The sequence below is a fragment of the Artibeus jamaicensis genome, unplaced genomic scaffold (genome assembly GCF_021234435.1).
Source record: "Artibeus jamaicensis isolate MK-2021 breed Jamaican fruit bat unplaced genomic scaffold, CSHL_Jam_final contig_2170, whole genome shotgun sequence".
In the NCBI taxonomy this organism is placed as follows: Eukaryota; Metazoa; Chordata; class Mammalia; order Chiroptera; family Phyllostomidae; genus Artibeus; species Artibeus jamaicensis.
The window spans coordinates 2322823-2343002 of NW_026521445.1; the positions used below are offsets into that span (position 1 = coordinate 2322823).

The following is a 20180-nucleotide window of genomic DNA, read 5'->3' on the forward strand; positions in this document are numbered from 1 at the left end:
CCCCTTTCCCACAAGGGAGCTGCAGGTAGTATTACGCACACATGATGTTCAGAGCAGGCAGGTACGTGGTTTGAGCTGATGAATCAAGGCACATTTATGTCTAGGCTAAGAGGGAACCTGTTGTGCAGTGGTAAGGAGAGGGGTGGCTTTGGCCGTGAGAACCCACGTGGAGCCTCGTGGCCCGTTGCTCTGTGCTCCCCTGCCCACCACGAGGGTGCATTTCACGCTGTCCTTGATCTTCGGCTGTGATTCACCCCTGGGCTATGTCTTCCCAGCTTGGCAGCTCAGGAAGCAGTTTACATCATTCACACGTAAACAAGTGGTCTACACTGAAGGGGTATTTCTTTTAAGGCCATTTTTAAGGGCAGTTTTAGGTTTACAGTAAAGTCGAGGGAGAGCTATAAAGATTTGCCATATACCCTCTGCTCCCTCCTTCCCCCGCTGTCCTCTCTCCCACACACGTACCTCTCCCATCACTCACTAGAATTTCAACAAGATGACCTATGTTGACACATCATAGTCACTCAAAGTCTGTAGTTTACATTGGGGTTCACTCTTGGTGTTGTGAATTCTATGGGTTTGGACAAATGTATGTCATATGTCCATCATTACAATATCACACAGTTTTTTTTAAGATTTTATTTATTTTTGTTATTAGAGAGAGGGGAAGGGAAGGAGAAAGAAAGAGAGAGAAACATCAATGTGTGGTTGCTTTTTGTGCACCACCTACTGGGGACCTGGCCTGCAACCCAGGCATGTGCCCTGACTGGGAATTGAGTTGGTGACCATTTGGTTCACAGGTCTACACTCAGTCCACTGAGGCTCACCAGCCAGGGCTCATACAGGGTATTTTCAATGCCCTAAAAATCCTCCGTGCTTTGATTATTCATCCTCCCCAAACCCCAACTCCTGGCAACCACTGATCTTTTACTATCTCTGTAATCTTGCCTTTGCCAGAATGTCATATAGTTGGAATCATACAGTATGTAGGCTTTCAGATTGGTTTCTTCCACTTAGTGATATGCAATTAACATTCCTCATGTCTTTTCATGGCTTGATAGCTCATTTCTTGCTAATGCTGAATAAGCATTAGCTTAATGCTTGCTAATTCTGTTGTCTGGATACACCACAGTTTGTTTATGTAGTCACTTATCGAGGGACTGGTTGCTTTCAAGTTTTAGAAATTACAAGTAAAGCTGTTATAAACATCTGTGTACAGGTTTTTGTGTGGACATGTGTTTTCAACTCCTTTCAATACCAAGGAGCGTGACTACTGGATTATATGGTAAGAGTATGTTTGGTTTGGTTAAAAAACTACCAAACTATCTTCCCAAGTGGCTGTACCATTTTGCATTCCCACCAGCAGAGAATGAGTTTTGGTTTCTCAGCATCCTCGCCAGCACTTGGTGTAGTCAGTGTCCTGGAATTCGGCCCTTCTAATAGATGCGTATAGTGTTTCACTGTTTTCATTTGCATTTCCCTGATGACATATGATGTGGAACATCTTTTTACATATTTATTTGCTCTCTATCTTCTTTAATGAAGTGTCTTTTGAGGCCTTTGGCCCACTTTTTAACTTGAGTCATTTGTTTTCCTATTGTTGAGTTTTAAGAGATTTTATCTTATTTGTTTTCCTATTGTTGAGTTTAAAGAGATCTTTACCGTATCTAAAGAGCCCTTTATCAGACATGTCTTTTGCAAATATTTTCCCCCCATCTGTTGGTTGTCTTTTAATTCTCTTGACATTGCCTTTGGCAGAGCAGAAGTTTTTCATTTTAATGAAGTCCAGTTTATCAACTGTTTCTTTCATGGGTTGTGTCTTTGAGGTTGTGTCTGAAAATCATCTCACACCCAGGGTCATCAAGACTTTCTCCTGTTGTCTAGTTGGGTTGTCGTGGTTTTGCATTTTGCGTTTAGGTCTGTCACCCATTTGGAGTTAATTTTTGTGAAAGGTGCCAGGTCTGGTCTAGCTTCAGTTTTTGCATTTGTAATTCACCTTTGTCCCAGCGCCATTTGGTAAAGAGACTGTCCCTGCTCCATCGAGTTACCTCTGTTCCTTTGACAAAGACCAGCTGACTGTATTTAATGAGGCTCTCTGTCTGGGTTCTGTTCTGTTCCATTGATCCGTTTGCCCATTCTTTCACCAATACCACCCTGCCTTGGTTACTAAACTACAGTCAGTCTTAAAGTCACGTAGCATCATTCCTCCAGCTTCATTGTTCAGTATTGGTTGGTTATCCTAGGATTTGGAAGGAGGCTTTCTTGGTAACCATTTGTCTAAAGACAAGGGTTTCTTAAGGCTTCTGCTTGGTGTGAGATGGGTGACATTTCTGAACCTCTTAGGTGCCTCTTTCATACTGTAACGGTAACATCTGATCATCTCCCCAGAAGGTGATGAGTCTCCCTCTTTATTTCTCCGTCAGCATTTTATCTACTCCGAAATATTTATCGAGTGTTTACTTCACAGCAGGTGCTGACCAGGTGCATGGTAAGACCCAGCCCGTAGCCTGGGAGGAGGTCATGGCGGGTGGGGAGGTACTGGTGACCCTGCAGGAGGCCGCCTGGGAGAGGTGCTGGGGGCTGGGACAGGGGTCCCGTAACTGACTGGAGGACAAGCTCAGCTGAGCTTTGACGGATAAGTGGGTGGTCCTCCGAATGGAGGGGGATGGGCAAGAGCATCAGGCAGAAGAAGCAATGAGGAGGCAGGAAGGAGCAGGGATGGGCGGTACTGGGAAGCACAGTCAACTGAACGCACCTCCGGAATGCGGTGTGGGGTGAGGCGAGGGTTAAAAAAGTAACTTTGAGCGGATCCCGAAGACCATGGTGCGCTGTATCAGGAGCTGGAACTTTTTCTTGGTGAGGGCTTTTAGACGTTTTGTTTGGTTGAGGTAATACTCATGTAACACCATTTTAAAGTATACAATCCAGCGGTTTTTTGGAATATTTACAAAGTTGTGCAACCATCAGCACTGTCTGATTTCAGAACCTCAGCAGCCCTTCTCCGTCCCCTCTCCCCGCAGCCTCCAGCGACCACTAACCCACCGCCTGTCTGCGTGGATCTGCCTGTTCTGGACATTTCACGTAAATGGAATCATACACCGTGCGGCCCCCAGTGTCCGCCTTCTCTCACTTAGCATAATGTTTTCAGCCTTCATTCATGTTGTAGCACGTCTCAGCACCTCATTCCTTTTTAGGGCTGACTATCTTGTCTGGATAGATCACATTTGGTTCGTGAGCTGATGGACTTTTGGATTGTTTCCCCTTTTTTTTCCTATTATGAATAATGTTGCTATTCGTGTACAAGTGCCTGTGTGAACACGTGTTCTCAATCCCCTCGGGTATATACCTGGGTGTGGAATTGCCGAGTCATGTGGTAACTCCATATTTAACTTTCTGAGCAACTGCCAGACTGTTCTCCAAGTCACTGGAGATTTTGAAGACAGAGCAAAACAAACTGAGAGTCTGTTTGAACGACCATCATCTCTAGGCAGTGTTTTCTTTGGAGGCGAGACATTTCTGCTTCCCATGCCACATCCACGTCTTCCTGGCTCAGGGCAGCACAGCCCGCAGTAGTGAGACCCACTGGTTCTCTTTCTTTGGTTCTGGCAACGGGCTTGCTGGAGAGGAATCCATGCCCCGCAGTAGCACAGGAGGGGTCAGAAAGAAGGAACGTTGGGGGTGTTCTCTCCCCCTCTTCGACGTATGGCAGAGAACAAACTTTTCTTTTTTGAGAAGAAGGCTTGATTAAATGATAGGCTATTATTAGGGAGTTTATCGTACTTATAAACTGTACTTGGGTTCCCTGTAATTTGTTATAATTAATGCAAGAGTTCAAGAGCAGAAGGCAAGGATCAGGTTGTAGCATGCTTCTCTCTGTTGCAACACCTTGCTATCATTGGCCCTTTTTTGCTAGTAGTTAAGGTCCCTGTGTGTTTACGTGCATTTAAACAAAAACATCATCCTTTTTAGGAAAGAATTGCAATCCTTTGACTCACTGAAACTTAAGGAGTCTCGGTGAAAAGTCGGTGTCTCTGGCAAAATGCTATGGATCGATGAATGTTGAAAACTTCTGGAATTGACCTTTGGCCAAGACCGTCTTGCCTGCGTGTGTTTGCCTGTGTGTGTTTGCCTGTGTGCACATGTTTGTGTTGCCACATGTGTACATGTATTGGCTGGTGTGTGAAAAAGGCCAGCAGAAAAACTTTCCCTTTTAAGGTGATCTGTGTCAAGTTATAGTTCTAGCCTTTTCTTTCTTTCTTTTTTTTCCCCTCTCCCCTGTTGGGTTATTTCAATTTTGCATACTTGCAGGCGGGTTGGCTTTGTAGTTTGCTAGATGATAGTTTTAATTGACTGTCAACTTGAAAATTCATTAACTGTAAAAGCTTGTAGATAGTGCACGGGCCAGGTATCAAACACCTTATTATACCCGAATAATCATAGATTAAAAGTCTTCTCAGGGGTTTTGAGGATGGAGGGATGGAAGGAAAGAGGCAGGCAGGCGGTCAGGTTTATCTGGTTGCGAGCCTGCGTGCACACTGTTGATCTGGTCCCGGTGGAGGGAGAACCCGGTGGACCGCCCTGCCCATTATCTGGATTTACAGCCGTGAGCACCCTCTGGAATGGCTGGAATGTACTGTTTCTCTCCTGTCCCTCTGAGAGTTAAAATTACTCTCTGTTGCTGTCCTGTGCCCAGAAGCCTAGGATAGCATGTCCTCAGTTGCCTCTTTTCTGTCTTTTATAGCAGAGAAACATGTGCATTCATTTTCTTATATTCATTTGCCTCCCCTCCCCCCCCCCCCCCATATAACATCAACCAGAAAGCAACTCGAGTGCTTTGGTGCGTTCTGCACTGGCCAAGTCAGCAGGGAGGGAATCTAGGTGCCAGTACATTCTAGCAAGATTCTTCTGATACTGCTGATTGTAGAGGGAGTTTTCTAGTTTGGAAGGGGCTTTTAAAGTCTTAAAGACAATGACAAAACAATCTCTCCTCCTCTCTCCTCCTCTTACCCCAGGACTTGTAGGGAAAGACTTCACAGACTGAGAAATCTAAGGGTGATACTGGTATGCCCCCTCCCTCTAAAAATTGTCACATCCCTAGTGACCATGCACATGGGAAGAGGTCAGTTGATTTGACTGACCTTGAACTCTCTGGAGGGCAGAGCCAATCAAGCTGTCTGATAATAACAGGGATACTGCAGGTGCGAAGTTGCAGCTTATACTGTGCCTTCGCGGGCCTGCCTTTAACTATGAAAAAGCGTCGGCTCTCTGTCCCAGCTCTCCTGGGGCAACGCGGGTAGGCAGAGTCATGCGTGGGTGATGAGTGCTGGTCATATCACTTCGTTGGGTGGTGTTATGGTGGCAACAGAACGAAGTCTGGATAACTTTCTTCTGATCCGTGGTCCAGAAGGGTCTTTACTCAAAGCCAGAGTCTGTAAAGACTGTGTAACACCGATGAACTGCTGTTTATTTTTTAAAATCTGCGTTTGGAAATCCATACACTTAATGGGCCTAGTTGTACCTGCTTGTGGGCACGGCCTCTCCTGGCTAGGAGCCTCTGCTCAGAGTCCGCAGTCTCTAGATTGGACCGAATCCCTCTGTGCATCTTATAAAGTTGTAAACAAGTAGTTGGATGCACAGCTCACGCAGTCTCCTTTCCCTTCCCCGGCCGCCGGGGGAGGAAAGTGAACTATCCCAGAGGCTCTTACTGGGAGAGAAAACAACTCTGAATAATCCAGGAGCCAATTTATAAAACATGTCCCGTGCTGGGTTTTTACAGAACTTCTTGGGTCGATGTTTGCCTCAAGGCCTGTGGCCCAGACCACCTAATGCGGGAGGAAGGGCAGCTTGGTTACTGAAGTCCTTCCCCAGAAGCCTTGGGTCATAAGCATCACCAGGTAGTGGTGGTTTTGTTCCCGTCTTTATGGTTAGACTTCAGGGGACCTGATGGCTTGCCTGTGCTGGCTGGGAATCAAATCCCGCCGTCACTGGGGGCACAGGGCAGTGGGCGTGAAAGGGAGCTCGAGCTCTGGTCTGTCCCTGCCTTCGGGGAGCACCGTGACCTTGGGCACGTCATTCTCCCTCAACATGGTTTCCTTTTCTAAAAACAAAAGGGTTGGACTTTTTGAAATCCTTCCCTTGGGAAATAAGTGAGTCCAGCTCATGCTGCGACAAAAGAGGACCCCAGACCTCTGTTATTTAAAAAAAAAAAGGCTTGTTCCTTGCCCACCCTTTGTGTCTACTATGTGTCCTGCCTTCTGTCCCCAGGGCTCAGTCTCCCTGAGCTGAAGTCCCTGCCTGGACACTGCAGGGGCGGGGGTGGGGCTAGGGGTACAGATGGGAACCAGGCACCCACCGGATCAGGGGGCTCCGGCCCAGGAGTGGCACAGGTCACTTCCACCCCCATTGCGTGGACCCCAAAGCTAGACAGAGTTAATGAGGTGGCAGGTGTGTGACCCTCTGGAGGGGAGGCCCTCAGGGCAGCTGCAGCAAATATTTGGAACAGTAATAACTGCCTCCCACCCTCCTAGCTCCACGGTCCTGTGATTTGTGCTCAGGATGTGCGTCCTTGAGTAGAAGCAGGACCAAAGTCAGTTCTTAAGCCTTTGGTCTTTTCCTGGCCATTCCCTGTTTGAGGCTCTTCCGCTGACCTGGAATGAGTATTGCACTCCTGGGAGGGGTGAGAGAAATATTTTAAAGGTGACTTGTATTTGGCCTCTGGGTTTCTTGCATCTTATTGGGAGTTCTATGGTCACACAGGTCATACCTTTTAGGACACCCACCTCATGGAATTTCTCAATCCGAGAAGCAGTGATGGACCAGCAAGTAAAACCGTGGTTGCGTAACTGCCTAGAGAAATCCCTTACGTGAGAATTAAGAACAGAGATTGCAGCTCTTAGCAGTTCATCTGCAAGAGTGGAGGGTAATGTTATGGAGTGGAATTTTGAAAGGGTCCTTGGACACCCCCGTCAGATGGCACGCTCTGGTGACTTGACCAGATACGGCACTTTTTAAAACTTCCTTTTCAAAAATCACAGGGGGAGGAAGGAACACGGACAAGTCACTTATTTTCTTGAGATTAAATAGAAACCTTCCAGACAAGAGAGACTTGCCAGAGACTGGTTTCCAGCGACTGGCGGGCTCCGACTGGGATACTCATTGGCACCAACTACCAGGAGGCTCCTCCGTCTCACCCACAGAAACCTGCGTTTAATGCACATTCGATCTTCCCGACAGATTCAAAACAAAACCAACGACTTTGAAAATAGACATTTGACCCCTACTCAGTAGGCATAATTGTGTTCACCACTTCTTAGGGGGAGAACAGGATCCTAACCTCAGACCACTTCGTGGGACCTCGGCAGTCAGATGATTTCCAGGTCTTTGAATGTGAAAAGTTTGCCTTGTGAACTTGAGTTTTCAAAGAGAATCCCTTCGGAAAGTTGGCAAATACTTACTTTCCTGGCATGAGGATTGGGTTTTTTTTGTTTGTGTGTGTTTTGTTTTTTTTTTGCTTTTCCCCTCCACCCAGAGCTGTGACAGGGTGGAGTAAACTTCCATGAAATTGCATGTTTCCAAAATAGGATTCACTCTTATATTTTACCGCCGTCAGAATCGAATTGCTAATCAAAAATAAGCAAAACCCAAACAGGCTGAAAATAGAAGCACAGCTCCTATTCTCTCATTTAGTCTTCCTCTAGGATAGAATTATTATATTTTGTAAAAGTGCCTTTGGAGCAAAACCATAGCACATAGTGTCCAAGTGGTCCAGATTCACCCTCATGCCTGCGTTCTCCTGTAGCGCTGTCCCCGAGCTCACGAGGTCATGGCGCCGGGGCCTGAGCGCGGGTCAGATTCTCGCACTCTGGAAGGCTCCCAGGACAAAGCACTGCGTCAGCGCCTCGGCTGTGCATCCCGGTACAAACCCACACCCACCCTGAGCGACCAGGAGCCAGCCTGGTGTGCAGCCAGTGGCTGGTGGGTGGGCGTTCACTGTTGCCCAGGACGGGACGGGTCTGCAGTGGAACTTGCCCGTGCATCCCAGACGTGATAGTTGCAGAGGAAAGTTGGGATCAGCAGGGTGAGGACACTAGAACCATTGTTTTGCTGGGTCCCACGGATTAATGAGTGGATATTCCGTTTGCAAAGGTGTCAGCTGATCGTTTTCATCTCCAAGGTGACACGGAAAAAAGCCTTGAGTTGTGGCAGATAATGCCACAGTAACACCTTTTAAAATACTTTATTCGTCGGTTCTTAGTCATTGAACCCTTCATAGTGCTCTAGGAACAGAAACGTGACTGCAGTGGTCAAGAGACGATGAGCCTTCCTGGGAGGTAGAGCCCGTCTCAGACCTTTCCTGGGTGTGCCCTGGCTTCTCCTGACTTGGACACACAGGAAGTGCTTAGTCAGTGTGTTATCTCCTTGTAAATGATAAGTAGCTCTTACTGGAAGTCAGAGCGTGCGTGGAGTAGTGGGCTCTGTAAAACGATGACCAGTATTTTAGTTGAGAGAGAGGATGGGAGCAGGAAAAATAGGTTGTTTTTCTATTATATGTTAAGTTTGACTAAAAAGGAAGCAGAGTCCCGGGAAGCAAAGGTGTGGGGTGAGCAGATTTCTAAGTGTTTAGGTCAGTCTGAGGGTGCGGTGTTGTTGGCAAGGAAACGATACCCTGTATCCGCTGCTGAGAACAGTGGTCTGGTCTGAGGTTGGCAGCTGAGTGTGGACACATTCTGTCCGTCTGCAGTTCGCTGGCTGGAGAACATTCGTGGGAAGGCCCAGGGCTGCATTCGATGTTGATTTTTATGAGCCAAAGACATGCAGGGTGAGCCTGGCTTTGAAGACTTGCATCCCCTCCTTGAGCAGAATTCCCAAGAGTTGGCCTACTTGTGATCTACCCTTTCAAACTTTTGAGTTCAAAAAGATGGTGCATTTCCAGAATTTTCCCAGGAAGCCCGTGCTGAGAGCGGCTCGGGTGTGGAAGAACACTTTCACTCTCGGCCTGGGTTCGGAAGGGCAGGTCCTTATCAGCAGGTCATCCTGCCGGCCCACAGAGAAGTGACAGGACGAGAATGCGCTCCAACCCAGAGTGAGCGGGATGTGGCACCTGCCACATCAAAGGAAGGCAAACAGGGGCAGAGGTCACTTTCCAGCTTTCAGAGAGCCGACCTTTATCAGCATCACCTGTGTGTCCTGCTGTGGACACAAGGTTGGATGGACAACCAGGGACAGTGATGTGGCGGGAATGTATTCCAAGTATGTGTTTTTTTTAAGGTTGTTTCCTCTCTTCCCACGAACCAGGTATCAGTATTACCTGCAAGTCAAAAAAGATGTGCTGGAAGGCCGATTGCGGTGTACGCTGGAGCAGGTGATCCGGCTGGCTGGCCTCGCTGTGCAGGGTAAGAGGCGGGGAGACCAGAGTGTGAATTCCTGTTTTCTCTGGGGTCACAATGTCACCGGCCTCACAGAGGGAAAAGGGAAATGGCCTTAAAGATCCCTCAGTAACTCCCTTTTCATTTCACGATGGCTGACATCAGAAGTGGGGAGTGAGTTTTCTGGCAGGACGGTGGGTTCTTTTTCTTTCCCAAAGCTGTTTGCAAATGGCTTGTGCTGGTGCGACCTTCGTTTTATTTGGAAAAAATAGCAGCTTTCATCCTGCCTTTAATTAAAGCTACATTTCAGGGTCTGTGGGACATTTTCTCAGAATTACTCCACCACCCAATGTGGTCGGATTTTGTGGCTTAATGCTATGACCGTGTGACTTTCACACCAGTTTCAAGTGTGATAGCTTTCAACATCAGAGTATCATTTATTCTTATGCAGCCAAAGAGAGAAATTTAAAACGCAGTTTGTAATGTGAAGCAACAAACAAACATTTGACTAAATTTGTCTTTTGACTTGTCCTGCTTAGGCTTATCGGGCAACTTTTTTTATCTTCTTTAAATGATTACACATATTTTTTACATAGATTTACATAACATAATGCTACTTAATTTTACATATATCTCTACATTAATCTTTATTGAGCCATAGCTTAATTGCCATTAGTCCTTTTCAAAACAAAATAAAAATACAATTCTTTGAGACAAATGTGTTTTCCTTTCAGCCATTATTTTCTTTAAACTCAGTTAACTTCCGAACGTAAGCCCGTCAGCTGCTGAGTCCTTGCTGGGTGGGCTGTTATTTTAGAAGCTGTGAATTGAACTTCCCATCCCAAACTCTGAGCTGCAGTTGAATCTTTTGAGTTCTAAAATGTTTATAGAGGAAGCCCTCCCTTGACCTCTTTCATTCCAGGATATTAGCAGTTTCGTGATTTTTGTTGGCTGTATAATTAATTCCCAGTTCGTTTCCATTGTCACCCTGTGCGTGGAAGGACAGCAGACACGCCGTGTCCTATCTGTGCAGTTAAAGACCGGAAAAGGAAGGAACGGTGTCCGGAACAATGGGATGGAACAGTCACTGGTTATCACAGCAAATCATTAAAATAATGGAAAAAGACACCCTTGACAGGCAGAAGAGAGAAAAGATCCAGTATGCCCCTCATCTTCATATTGGATCTTTCTCCTTTCAAAAAGCTTTCCATTCTGTTCATTTTATTCATTCCCTTTCCCTGCTCTTACTTGTCGGCCATTGGGCTTGTGGTGGGCATCCTGGATGGGGGGAGACCCTGGTGGTAGCTTTCTGGCTGAAGGAAGTTGGTGAACTTACTCTCGCTTCCCTTCTCATTGGGCCCTTGAAGCTAGCCGTTCAGTCTGCTGAAACCCGCTCAGACTGTAAGGTCTGTAAAAGACTTTCCCTGAGAGCCTCACTGGGCAGTTAGGAAGACACATCAGTACAGACAAACTTGGTGATGAAATACGGTAACTGGTGGCCATTCCCGCAAACCAGCAGAGCGTGGGACCTTCGCTGTTCCTGCAGGCCTCACTTGGTTGGCAGTCAAGTTCCGTACACCGCCCCCCCCCCGCGATGTCCCTCTGCTGGCCTTCGGGGTGAACCCTGGATTCTTTCTCTCTCGTTACCTTCAGGTTGCCTGAAGCAATTTCTACGTGATGCTAATTCTTTGACAAGCAGTTCAATTTCATGCTGCTTTGATCTTTTTTTTTTTTTTTTTGAGAGTAAGGGGAATTAGAAGCAAGAGGTGCCCAGATGTATCATAGGGGCTCACCGTGTTCCTTTTGCACAGACTCAGGCACAGCGTGGTAAGATGGGAACGGGACAACCCTGAGTTTTTGGCCTCTGACACCCTGTGAAGATGTTTGGTAGGAGGTGCACAGATTTGCAGGGTTGCTTGCCAAGGGTGATTTACAGCGGGAATTTCCAGCTGCAAATGCATGAAGACGTACAGATGGGTTTGGCCCTGCAGTTCTCCAAATGAGCCTCGAGTTAGAAAGTCCCTTTGGCAGGCATTCGTAGGACCTGGGCTGATGTGTATTTAACAAGAAGATAAATATAGGTTCGGTTTAAATTTTAAAAATAGCTTAGGAATCGCTTTCAAATTTCCCCATTCTTTCTAGAAAATCGTGGAGCGGTGCTCGCGCGCTGCTGTTGACAGTATTGCTAAGTAAACATGGTCACAGTGTCAGATGCATCTTGGCCCCGGGTTAGTTCATAATTGTGCGGAAATGGGGTGCTGTGCAGAGAGTGAATGTGATGATCGGTCCAGCCGATGTTATTCCGTCTTTAGTTTCATGTGAAAAATGAAATGGTCACCCCTTCCCTCTTGTCTTCTTTTCAGCTGATTTTGGAGACTATAATCAGTTTGATTCTCAAGAGTTCCTCAGAGAATACGTGCTGTTTCCCATGGTAAGTATGATTTCCTTTTTTTCTTAATTAATTTGCTACCACCTTTGGGTGTCGAATTCTTTCCTTTGGAAATCTCAGAGTATTTTACATACACTTGTTTCCTGGGGAGGAGAGTCCATGAATTTATAAAATACGGACAAATGTTGTAAAACACTGAAAAAGTAAAGATGTGTTTTCCCATCTTTTCAAGTCACTTCTCTGCCTATGCCCCAACGCCACCCCCCCACCCCCACCTCCCCGATAACACCAGTGCCACCACCACTGTCCTCCAATGCCGTGGCTCTTTTCCTTTTTGACACCAGAGCTGTTGTCCGTGGGTTCTCTCTGTGTGGGACACCCTGCCCCGGACCTTCCTGTGACTTGTCACTTGAGTCTTAATTGAAATGCCACCTCCTTGGCACATTTTTTCCCCTTGATCACCTATGGGATGTGACCCCCCCCCCACCACCACCATCCTGTAAATCACTGCCTTTGCTGTGTGTGCTTGAGAGCTCCCAGCAGCTCTCAAGCTGCTGACCTGGTTCTCTCAGTCCCTCTGTGCGGCAGCCCAGCTAGAAGAATGTCAGCTCCGTGTTCCTCCAGCTGGGGCCCCCTTTGCCTCGTCCACCACTGTCCTGGGACGTGGCTTGTGCTCCTAACAGTCTACTGAACTAGCCACGAAGTAAAATGTCCATTCCTGTGTTAAGTTAGGGGAGGAGCTAGGCTTTAATCCCTGGGGAGTTTTTGATCGTTTATTTTTTGGTAGCTCCGGGGTAAATGAGAAGAGTTTTAGCAAGGAAGGATTAAAGCAGCTGAAAAGCCCTGTTAGGGGAGAGCTCTGCCCAGGCCGACATTTCTGGCTCTTATTTTGGAAATCGGAATCGCTCAACACACATTTTTTGATCAACTGTTTGGCCCAAAGCACTGACCTGGGCAACTAACCCCCCGGGGGGATGAAGTTACACAAGAAACAGCGCTCGTGCTCAGGCAGACAAAGAGTGGTTGAGTCAGTCGCAAGTTTGCAAAATCCAAACACAAGGTCAAGTGTATTAAAGTACATCAGGATTTTATGGGGGGAGAGGGTTACATGTCCCTGGGGGATTAGGGAAGGTTTAAAGGTTAGTGTGTGAGTAACAGGATGGGCAGGGTTGCGGAGAGGAAGGGAGCAAGGAATGATCAAGGCAGAGGCAGGTGGGCATGAGTCACTGGGTAAGAGTCAGCTGGACAGCCACTCAGGCGTGCTAGAGGGGACCTGAAGGTGGCAGGTGAAACTGCAACACCTGAGGAGTTAGCCCACGTGGGCTCCCGTCCAGAAGGCATCTACAGCCCCTCACTGAGCACTGCCAGAGTGCAGCATGGAGACCATTTGTGGGAGCAGGTCAGATGAGAATCTCTGTGGTGTTCTGGGTCACAGATACGAGTTACGTGTTAGCAATGAAGATAAAAACGAGAGAGCGAAGCAAGAGATATTTGGGAAGCAAAATGGGCAGAACTTGGTGGCTGATCGGCTGTGCATGTGGGAGAAAGTTGGGTGTCTGGTGACAAAGGTTTTCAGACACTAGGAGAAGTTAGGATGCCCTTGTTACACATCATCAGTTCATGGGATAGATTTAAATAGGTCGACGGCCGACCTCATTCTTACAGGTTGGGAAGTGCTGCAAGATGTCTGACTTTGCACGAGGAGCTCTTTCCTTAGGCTTTTTCCCTCTAAGAAGACAGCAGTTTTGTGTTCTGGGGCTGCTCTGTTTTATGCCTTATAATTCTACCAATTCAATCAAGTTCCATTCAAACCCTATTACTTAGCACAGAAATTCTTCACAGGATTTAGTGTCCACATGCTTGAATTAAAATATCTAACCTCTCCAAAGTCCCCCTGAAAAGTCAGGATATTTTTTAGGGTGCTTGGTGGGAAGAAAGTATGAAGCTCATACCTTAGAATTTCAGACCATATGCTTTTTAAAAGATTTTACTTATTTGCTTTTATAGGGAGGGAAAAGATGGGAGAAAGAGAGGGAGATAAACATCAATGTGTGGCTGCTTCTCACGTGCCCCCCTACTGGGGACCTGGCCCGAAACCCAGGTATATGCCCTGACTGGGAATCAAACTGGTGACCCTTTGGTTTGTAGGCCTGCACTCAATCCACTGAGCCACACCAGCCAGTGCTAAATTTTTATTTTAATTTACTGATTTAAGAGAGAGAGGAAAAGGTGGGGGAGAGAGAGATAGGGTGAGAGAGAAACATTGATGTGTTATTCCACTTATTTATGCGGTCATTGGTTAATTCTTGTATGTGCCCTGACTGAGGATCAAACCTGCAACCTTGGTGCATCAGGACAACACTCTAACCTACTGAGCTACCCAGCCAAGGTTCTCATTAACCATCTTCATCACGTAGCCTTTAAGCAGAGATCAGGCTTCGGTGATATTTATGAGTTTGTAGGTGGCGAAATGCCTTGACAAGTTAAAGTACGAGGCAGTGAAGGAGTTATTTTATGTACTGTACTTTTTTCAGAGTGAGACTGTTTCCACTGAGCTCTGAGCAGATCAGACATTTAAACGGTACAGGCCCTGTTAAATCCTGCCGCAGGCAAACAGATATTGAAGTCATTCTTGGATATAAAACTTTTCTCTTCCGGGTAGTAGCTGCTAGTGACCCGTGGCCGCTTACTTTCAAATTTAAATCAATTAAAGTTTAAGTAAAATGTAACACTCAGTTCCGTAATTGCATCGGCTACACTTAAAATGCTCAACAGCACCCGTGACTTGTGGCCGCTGTGCTGGAGAGCTCAGACCCAGGCCGCCCCCGGCACTGCAGGCAGTGCATGGCAGCCCCCGCGGTGCTGGGTGGAGGCTGCCGTCAGCATGTGCGTCTAAATCACGTGTATTCCTAGGCCGTTGCCATCTGTCGAGTACCGTCCAGACCTCCCCCTGCATCCTGGACACGCTGTGGCCTGTGGTCAGGAGGTTCTGAGGACAGGGCTCAAGCATTCTGTGCCCACGTCCTGTCTCTGCCCCTTACTGGCTGTATGGACTTGGGCCAGTTATTTAACCATTTCTCACCTAAAAATGAGGATAACAAGCCTACTTTGATTGAGGATGAAAGGAGAGCATGCCCGTAAAGTACTGAAGTTGGCACGTGGCAGATTCTCGGTGAGTTTATGTAGTTGTCACCATCCTCCTCCTCATCATCATCACTCTGTCATTATTATTGCGTCTCCGTTGTGCAGGGACAGGGATGCTGATGAGTGTGCTTTCCCGGTGACAACAGTATATGCATCTTGAAATGTAAGCAGGCAGAGGGCAGGCAGATGGCGTACGATTGTTAAGCAGCTTTGCATAATTAAAAACTCCACTTTGACAAGAATGAAACTGACATGGGGCATACTGAGTTGAGTTTAGTACATATTTATGGGTTACTTACTGTAGATTGAAAGTTTTTTATATAAGCTCCATTGTATAAAAGCCCTGTGACAGGTCCTGGAAATGATATGGAGAAGAACAGATGACCTTGGGTGCCTGGAATCCAGGAGAGGGAGAGAGACATGGGCAGAGAGTGTATAGTGAGTGTAAAATAACTCTGTAAGGGAGATGTAGGCAAGCAGACTAGGCAAGGGCTCTAAGAGAGACTCAGTGGAAGGGGTGGGGGGGATAGGGAAGCCCTGCCCCCGGAATGGTGGCCGAGAGGGGTCCTGAAGTGTGGGGCGACATTTCGTAGGAGGTGATGTCATGGGTCAGGGTGGTCCTCCTCGGAGGGGTCAGCACGAGTGTGCGTGGAGATGGAGAAGCAGTCTGTCTTAGGAAGAGGGGTTTGCCTGGGCCCTGGAGCCCTTGGGAGAGGAGCAGGGGAGGCTGGGTCACAGTGAAGTGCCCTGAATGCCAGGCCAGGTGTTGACCTAGTTGAGTAGACAGCAGGGAACCACGGCAGGCTGTAAACTTCCTGCTCGGCTCCACAAGACCTTTCAAAGAGAAGAATGCATTCCTCTGGCGGGGGAGGGAAGATGAGATGAATGGCTGTGTTTGATCTCAAAACCTAACCGAATTTGTCAAATGGCATTTCTGCAGCAGAGAAAAGAACAAAGTTAAGTACACAGGGCGCTGCACAGGTGTGCGGCTGTGTACGGGCATGCACGCTGCCGCTTTTCATTGGTGCGGGGCCACTCGCAGTCCGTGGCGGGGCAGGTGCCTCCAGGGGGCCCCCCGGGTCCAGAGCCAGGCTGCTGAATGACAGCGGTATCAGTGGGGTACCTGTGGGCGTGTCTGTCTTTCACAGGAGGAAGCAGAGGTTTAAAGGAGCACTTTTTGATCTGCATTTAACCTTTTTTTAAATTTTATTCTATTGCCACATGCCTTTTATTAGCTTTTCAAAATCAGTATTGTGTTCTTACTGCTACTCAGTGCCTAGATGCACAAACACACACAGCTAAAATCTAAGCCCTGTGGTATCTCTGTTATTATTCCACAACCTAAAGCTGAAAATGTTGAGCTTGTTTCCTATCATGGCCTTGACTCATTTCAATGGACAGCCAAACAGGAAACCGCAAATTAATCGGTTAACACGTGAAAAATAAGAACTGCTAGTAATTCCCTCCATCTTCTCTGAGATTTCTCATGACCATCTGCAGAGCTGAAGAGTCCCCAGTATACAGTCACACTCCCGTTTTTCAGCTCTAAAACCAAAAATACTCCTTTTTCTTTTTGCAGCTTGGGATGGGATATTGCTTGTAGTTTCGAGGTATGCATTTTGGAGGGTAGCGCTTCTCTGATGAAAAGTTGTTAAGCTTGAGGTGATCTGTACGTGAACAGTGTTGTAGAATCGAGGGAACGAGGCGTTTGAGATGTTTTCTGCCCAGACATCGCCTGCAGGCCGTGTGGAGGAGCCGCCTCACCAGGACGCACGCAAGGCACGGGACCCCCTCTGACTCCCCCTGGAGCTCAGAGGAAAGCGGTGCACATCTGTGGTCCCCTCCCTGCTGGGAAGGGTGGTGGCAGATGGCCCTGTGGCTTGAGCCTCCCCGGGGGTGGGGGGGCCCACGAGCTGTAGAATCACAGTCTGGCAGTGTCTCAGGAACCGGTTGCTCTGGTCTCCTGTCTGGGATTTATTCCTCCAGACTCCAGATTTCCAGCCCTGACTGCGCTTTGCTGGTGAATGTTTATTTTACCAGCCCTGTAAATACCCTTCCCTCTCTGAAGGGGCGTCGGGGAGAGATGGGTGAGATTGGTGTTGATGCTATGGGAGCTGCCACGCCCCCGGCCCCAGGGGCCTCGGATTCAGGTGGTGGGGACACCAGCTGGTCAGCTACCCAGCTGTGACCTTACAGAACGGCTGTGATGCATGATGGCCGTCCCGCTTCTTTGGCTCCCAAGGCTCCGCCATCATGTAGGCACTGAGCGGGCAGGTGGCTCTGACTCGGTTGCCAGTGTTGTGGCAGGGACGAGAAGGCCAGGCACAGCCCCTTCCCAGGCTCAGCTTTGGAAGGGATGATGGTTTGGGAACTCATCTGCCTTGTCCCCCTGATCGTTTAAAACACGTCAGTACTCAGAAAGCATTTTTAATAAAGTTGAGTCCAAGAGACAGGCAAATAAGGAAGAACAAAGTGAATGAATAACAGCTATTCCTGGACCCTGCAGAATTTGGGTGGCAACCCCCCCAAATGCCTTGAAGTAGTTTAAGTTATAATGCAGAGCCTCGTGAGAACAGTAAAAATAAACCCCCAGTCCTAAAAATCACACCCTTCAGGAAGGAAATCACCCTTCAATTTGAAGGAATGAATGGGGGGTTGAGGAGGTGGGAGGCGAAGGAGGGTGCATGGACAAGAAGCAAACCAGGGAACGGCCTGGACTGCTTTCTGCCGTCATAGGATCTGGCCCTGGAAGAGGCTGTCCTGGAGGAGCTGACACAGAAGGTCGCCCAAGAGCACAAAGCCCACAGGTAAGATGGGCCGAGGGTGGGGCCGCCGGGCCCCCACATGAAGCCGAAGCCCTGTCCTGTCCGGGGCAGGAGGATTTGGGCCCCTGGCCCCCAGCCCTTGGCCTGAGTCAACATAGTTTATTTTTTCCAGCCTGTGATTCAGGTCTGCTCTGAGAGGGGTGTGTTGATTTGTGCTATGGGTCCTCCTCCCTCTTTCTGGTTTTTTTTTTCTCCCTTTACCGACCACATCCCACCTCCCCTTTTTCTTCCATACCAGAGAGCCCACACACATGTGGAGTTGGTGACTGGGGGAATTATTCTCTGTGACCTTCCTAAAAATCTGTTGTTGGGCCCCGGGAAGTTTAGGGCTGCTGGTGCTCACAGCGAAGTCGTGAAAGAGCTACTTTGGGTGGGACAGTGAACATCACAGGGGTGGGGGGGGGGTAACTGTAACTGAAAAAAGCACAGAGCACTGCTCAGGGCTCTGTGGGAAACAAACAAACACCCCCCACCTCCCCCCCGACCTCAGAAGACCCAGGCACTGGTCCTAGCATCTCCCATCCAAGCCGCTTGGCTCTCAGAATATCATCCTCATCGACTTTGTATTGTTTTTCCCCTTTTTCCTTTCTTTCTTTTTAATAGCTGTGATTTTTTCCCCCTCCAGGTAGGAGAAAAACTATTCTTTAAAAGCAGGTAGCATTATTCTTAGGGATGTCTGGAATAATTATTTAGGCCTTCCAGGGCTGGGACTCTTAATTAAATGCTGCACCTTCCTCTTAGTATTCCCTGTGAGTATAAGGCCACTGGGGAGTATGTTAATGAATTACTCAGTGAGGCGCCGGACCCTCGAAGCTGGGCAATGGTTGCTTTTCCCAGGGCTGCCCCTACACCGCAGCTCTGGAATGGGCCACGCACAGGGCAGGATCTTCCCCTGACCTGTTTTGCCCTTAACCATTTCCTCCTTTGCTGCTCTTTGATTTCAGTGGAATCCCGCCAGCTGAAGCTGAGCTCATGTACATCAACGAAGTGGAACGATTGGACGGATTTGGACAGGAAATCTTCCCCGTGAAGGTAGCCTTCCCTGGCCTGTCCCTGCTTCAGCCTTCTGAGAAGGGTGTTCGGAAAACCAGGGTTGACAACAGCAGGCCAGACTGGCTTGGCTTTCTCGCTGCCACGGGGGATTAGTTGGCAAGTCCAGTGTACTCTAGTAAAGCAAGCATTTTTGTTGTCACTGAGAGATTCTGAAGTTTTCCATGGACTTCAGCAGAATATCTCTGTGGGCACTGGCCTGAGCAAGTACCAAGTACCAGCCCATCCGGTGCAGAGCAGGGGTAGGCACACATCCAGTCTCATCTCGGGGACGAGTAGCTGTCACGTGTGCCTTAGTAAAGACCTTAACCCCTAGTTCTCTTCCTCGTACTTACTGCCTCTTCTGTTCTTGAAGATGACACAGACCATGTCTGATGGAGAAAGAAATGTTTCCTTACACCATCGTGCCTCATTCCTCCCTTCCTGCGGGTTTCCAGCCCCTTCAGTGTTTTCTGGAAACTGCCCAGGAAACTGTTACAGCATGTCACTTCCTTTGCCCCAAACCCCCCTCCTGAAGTAGGTGTGGTTGGGGGGGGGTCACAGTGCATGGGCATTTATAGAGTTGAGCCCATAATCCGAACCCATGTTCCTCTCTCTGCTGAGGACCAGCTCTACAGAGGACAGCATTTTTATCAGAAACCTAAAGCAACCGGCACATTCCGGCAATTTGCGAGCACCTGCCATCTCAGCGCGGACGTTTCACTGCGGACTGGCTCCGCTGGCTGTTTTATAAGTGTTCTGCTCCCCCTCTGTCTCGCATTTGCAACTCACCTCACTGGGAGCTGCTGTGCACATCAAGTAGCATCGAGCAGGGCGGCCGCAGCTCGCGGAACTGGCCCTCTCTCGGATTTGTTTCATTTTCTTTTGCTTCTCTAACAGCTGCCCTTCATAGGGTTGTGGTCCATTTCCCTTGCAATAATGCTTTAAAAGCCACCTACATCTCTCACTAGCTTTCAGCAGCCCGTGCATCGTCAGGATGGGTCATGGAAATAGAGTAAACAAACTTGTTTCCACTTCTAGGAAACTGACTTCCGGTCCCTGGGAGTCAGGGATTTTGTGGTGGGTGGGCATTTGCTTGTTTTGTTTTTAGTCCTTCTGAATCGTGGGAAGTAGGGGCGGTGGAGATAGTGTTGAAATCCACTGCGCTGGGTTCTGGTGCACTTTCTAGTGTGTTCTCCAGTGGGAAGAGTCCAAGGAGGACCCTATACCTTACTCTGAGTGGGCAGACAGGCATTGCTGACTCAGTGCGCGTGGGTGTAAATTGGCTGGGCTTCTTTTTGTTCTTTGTTTCTTTCCCTGCACATATCTGTTCATGACTGAGAGGGCCACCGACAGACCACATGATTCCTGGCAGCCGCCGGAAGTGGGGTGGGTTGGCACTGAGGTGGTGGGAGCGCAGACAGGAAA

At 48.2% G+C, this 20180-nt stretch overlaps 1 protein-coding gene across 4 annotated transcripts in view; it reads left to right on the forward strand.

The window, feature by feature from the left end:
- The window catches only part of PTPN14 (protein tyrosine phosphatase non-receptor type 14), a 157088-nt gene that overhangs the window by 94028 nt on the left and 42880 nt on the right, over positions 1-20180 (forward strand). For all 4 annotated transcript variants that reach the window (XM_053658343.1, XM_053658332.1, XM_053658342.1 and 1 more), the window contains exons 4-7: positions 9295-9392; positions 11729-11796; positions 17635-17705; positions 18668-18755. In XM_053658343.1, coding sequence (XP_053514318.1) covers positions 9295-9392; positions 11729-11796; positions 17635-17705; positions 18668-18755 — 325 coding nt within the window. The remainder of the gene's footprint in view (positions 1-9294; positions 9393-11728; positions 11797-17634; positions 17706-18667; positions 18756-20180) is intronic.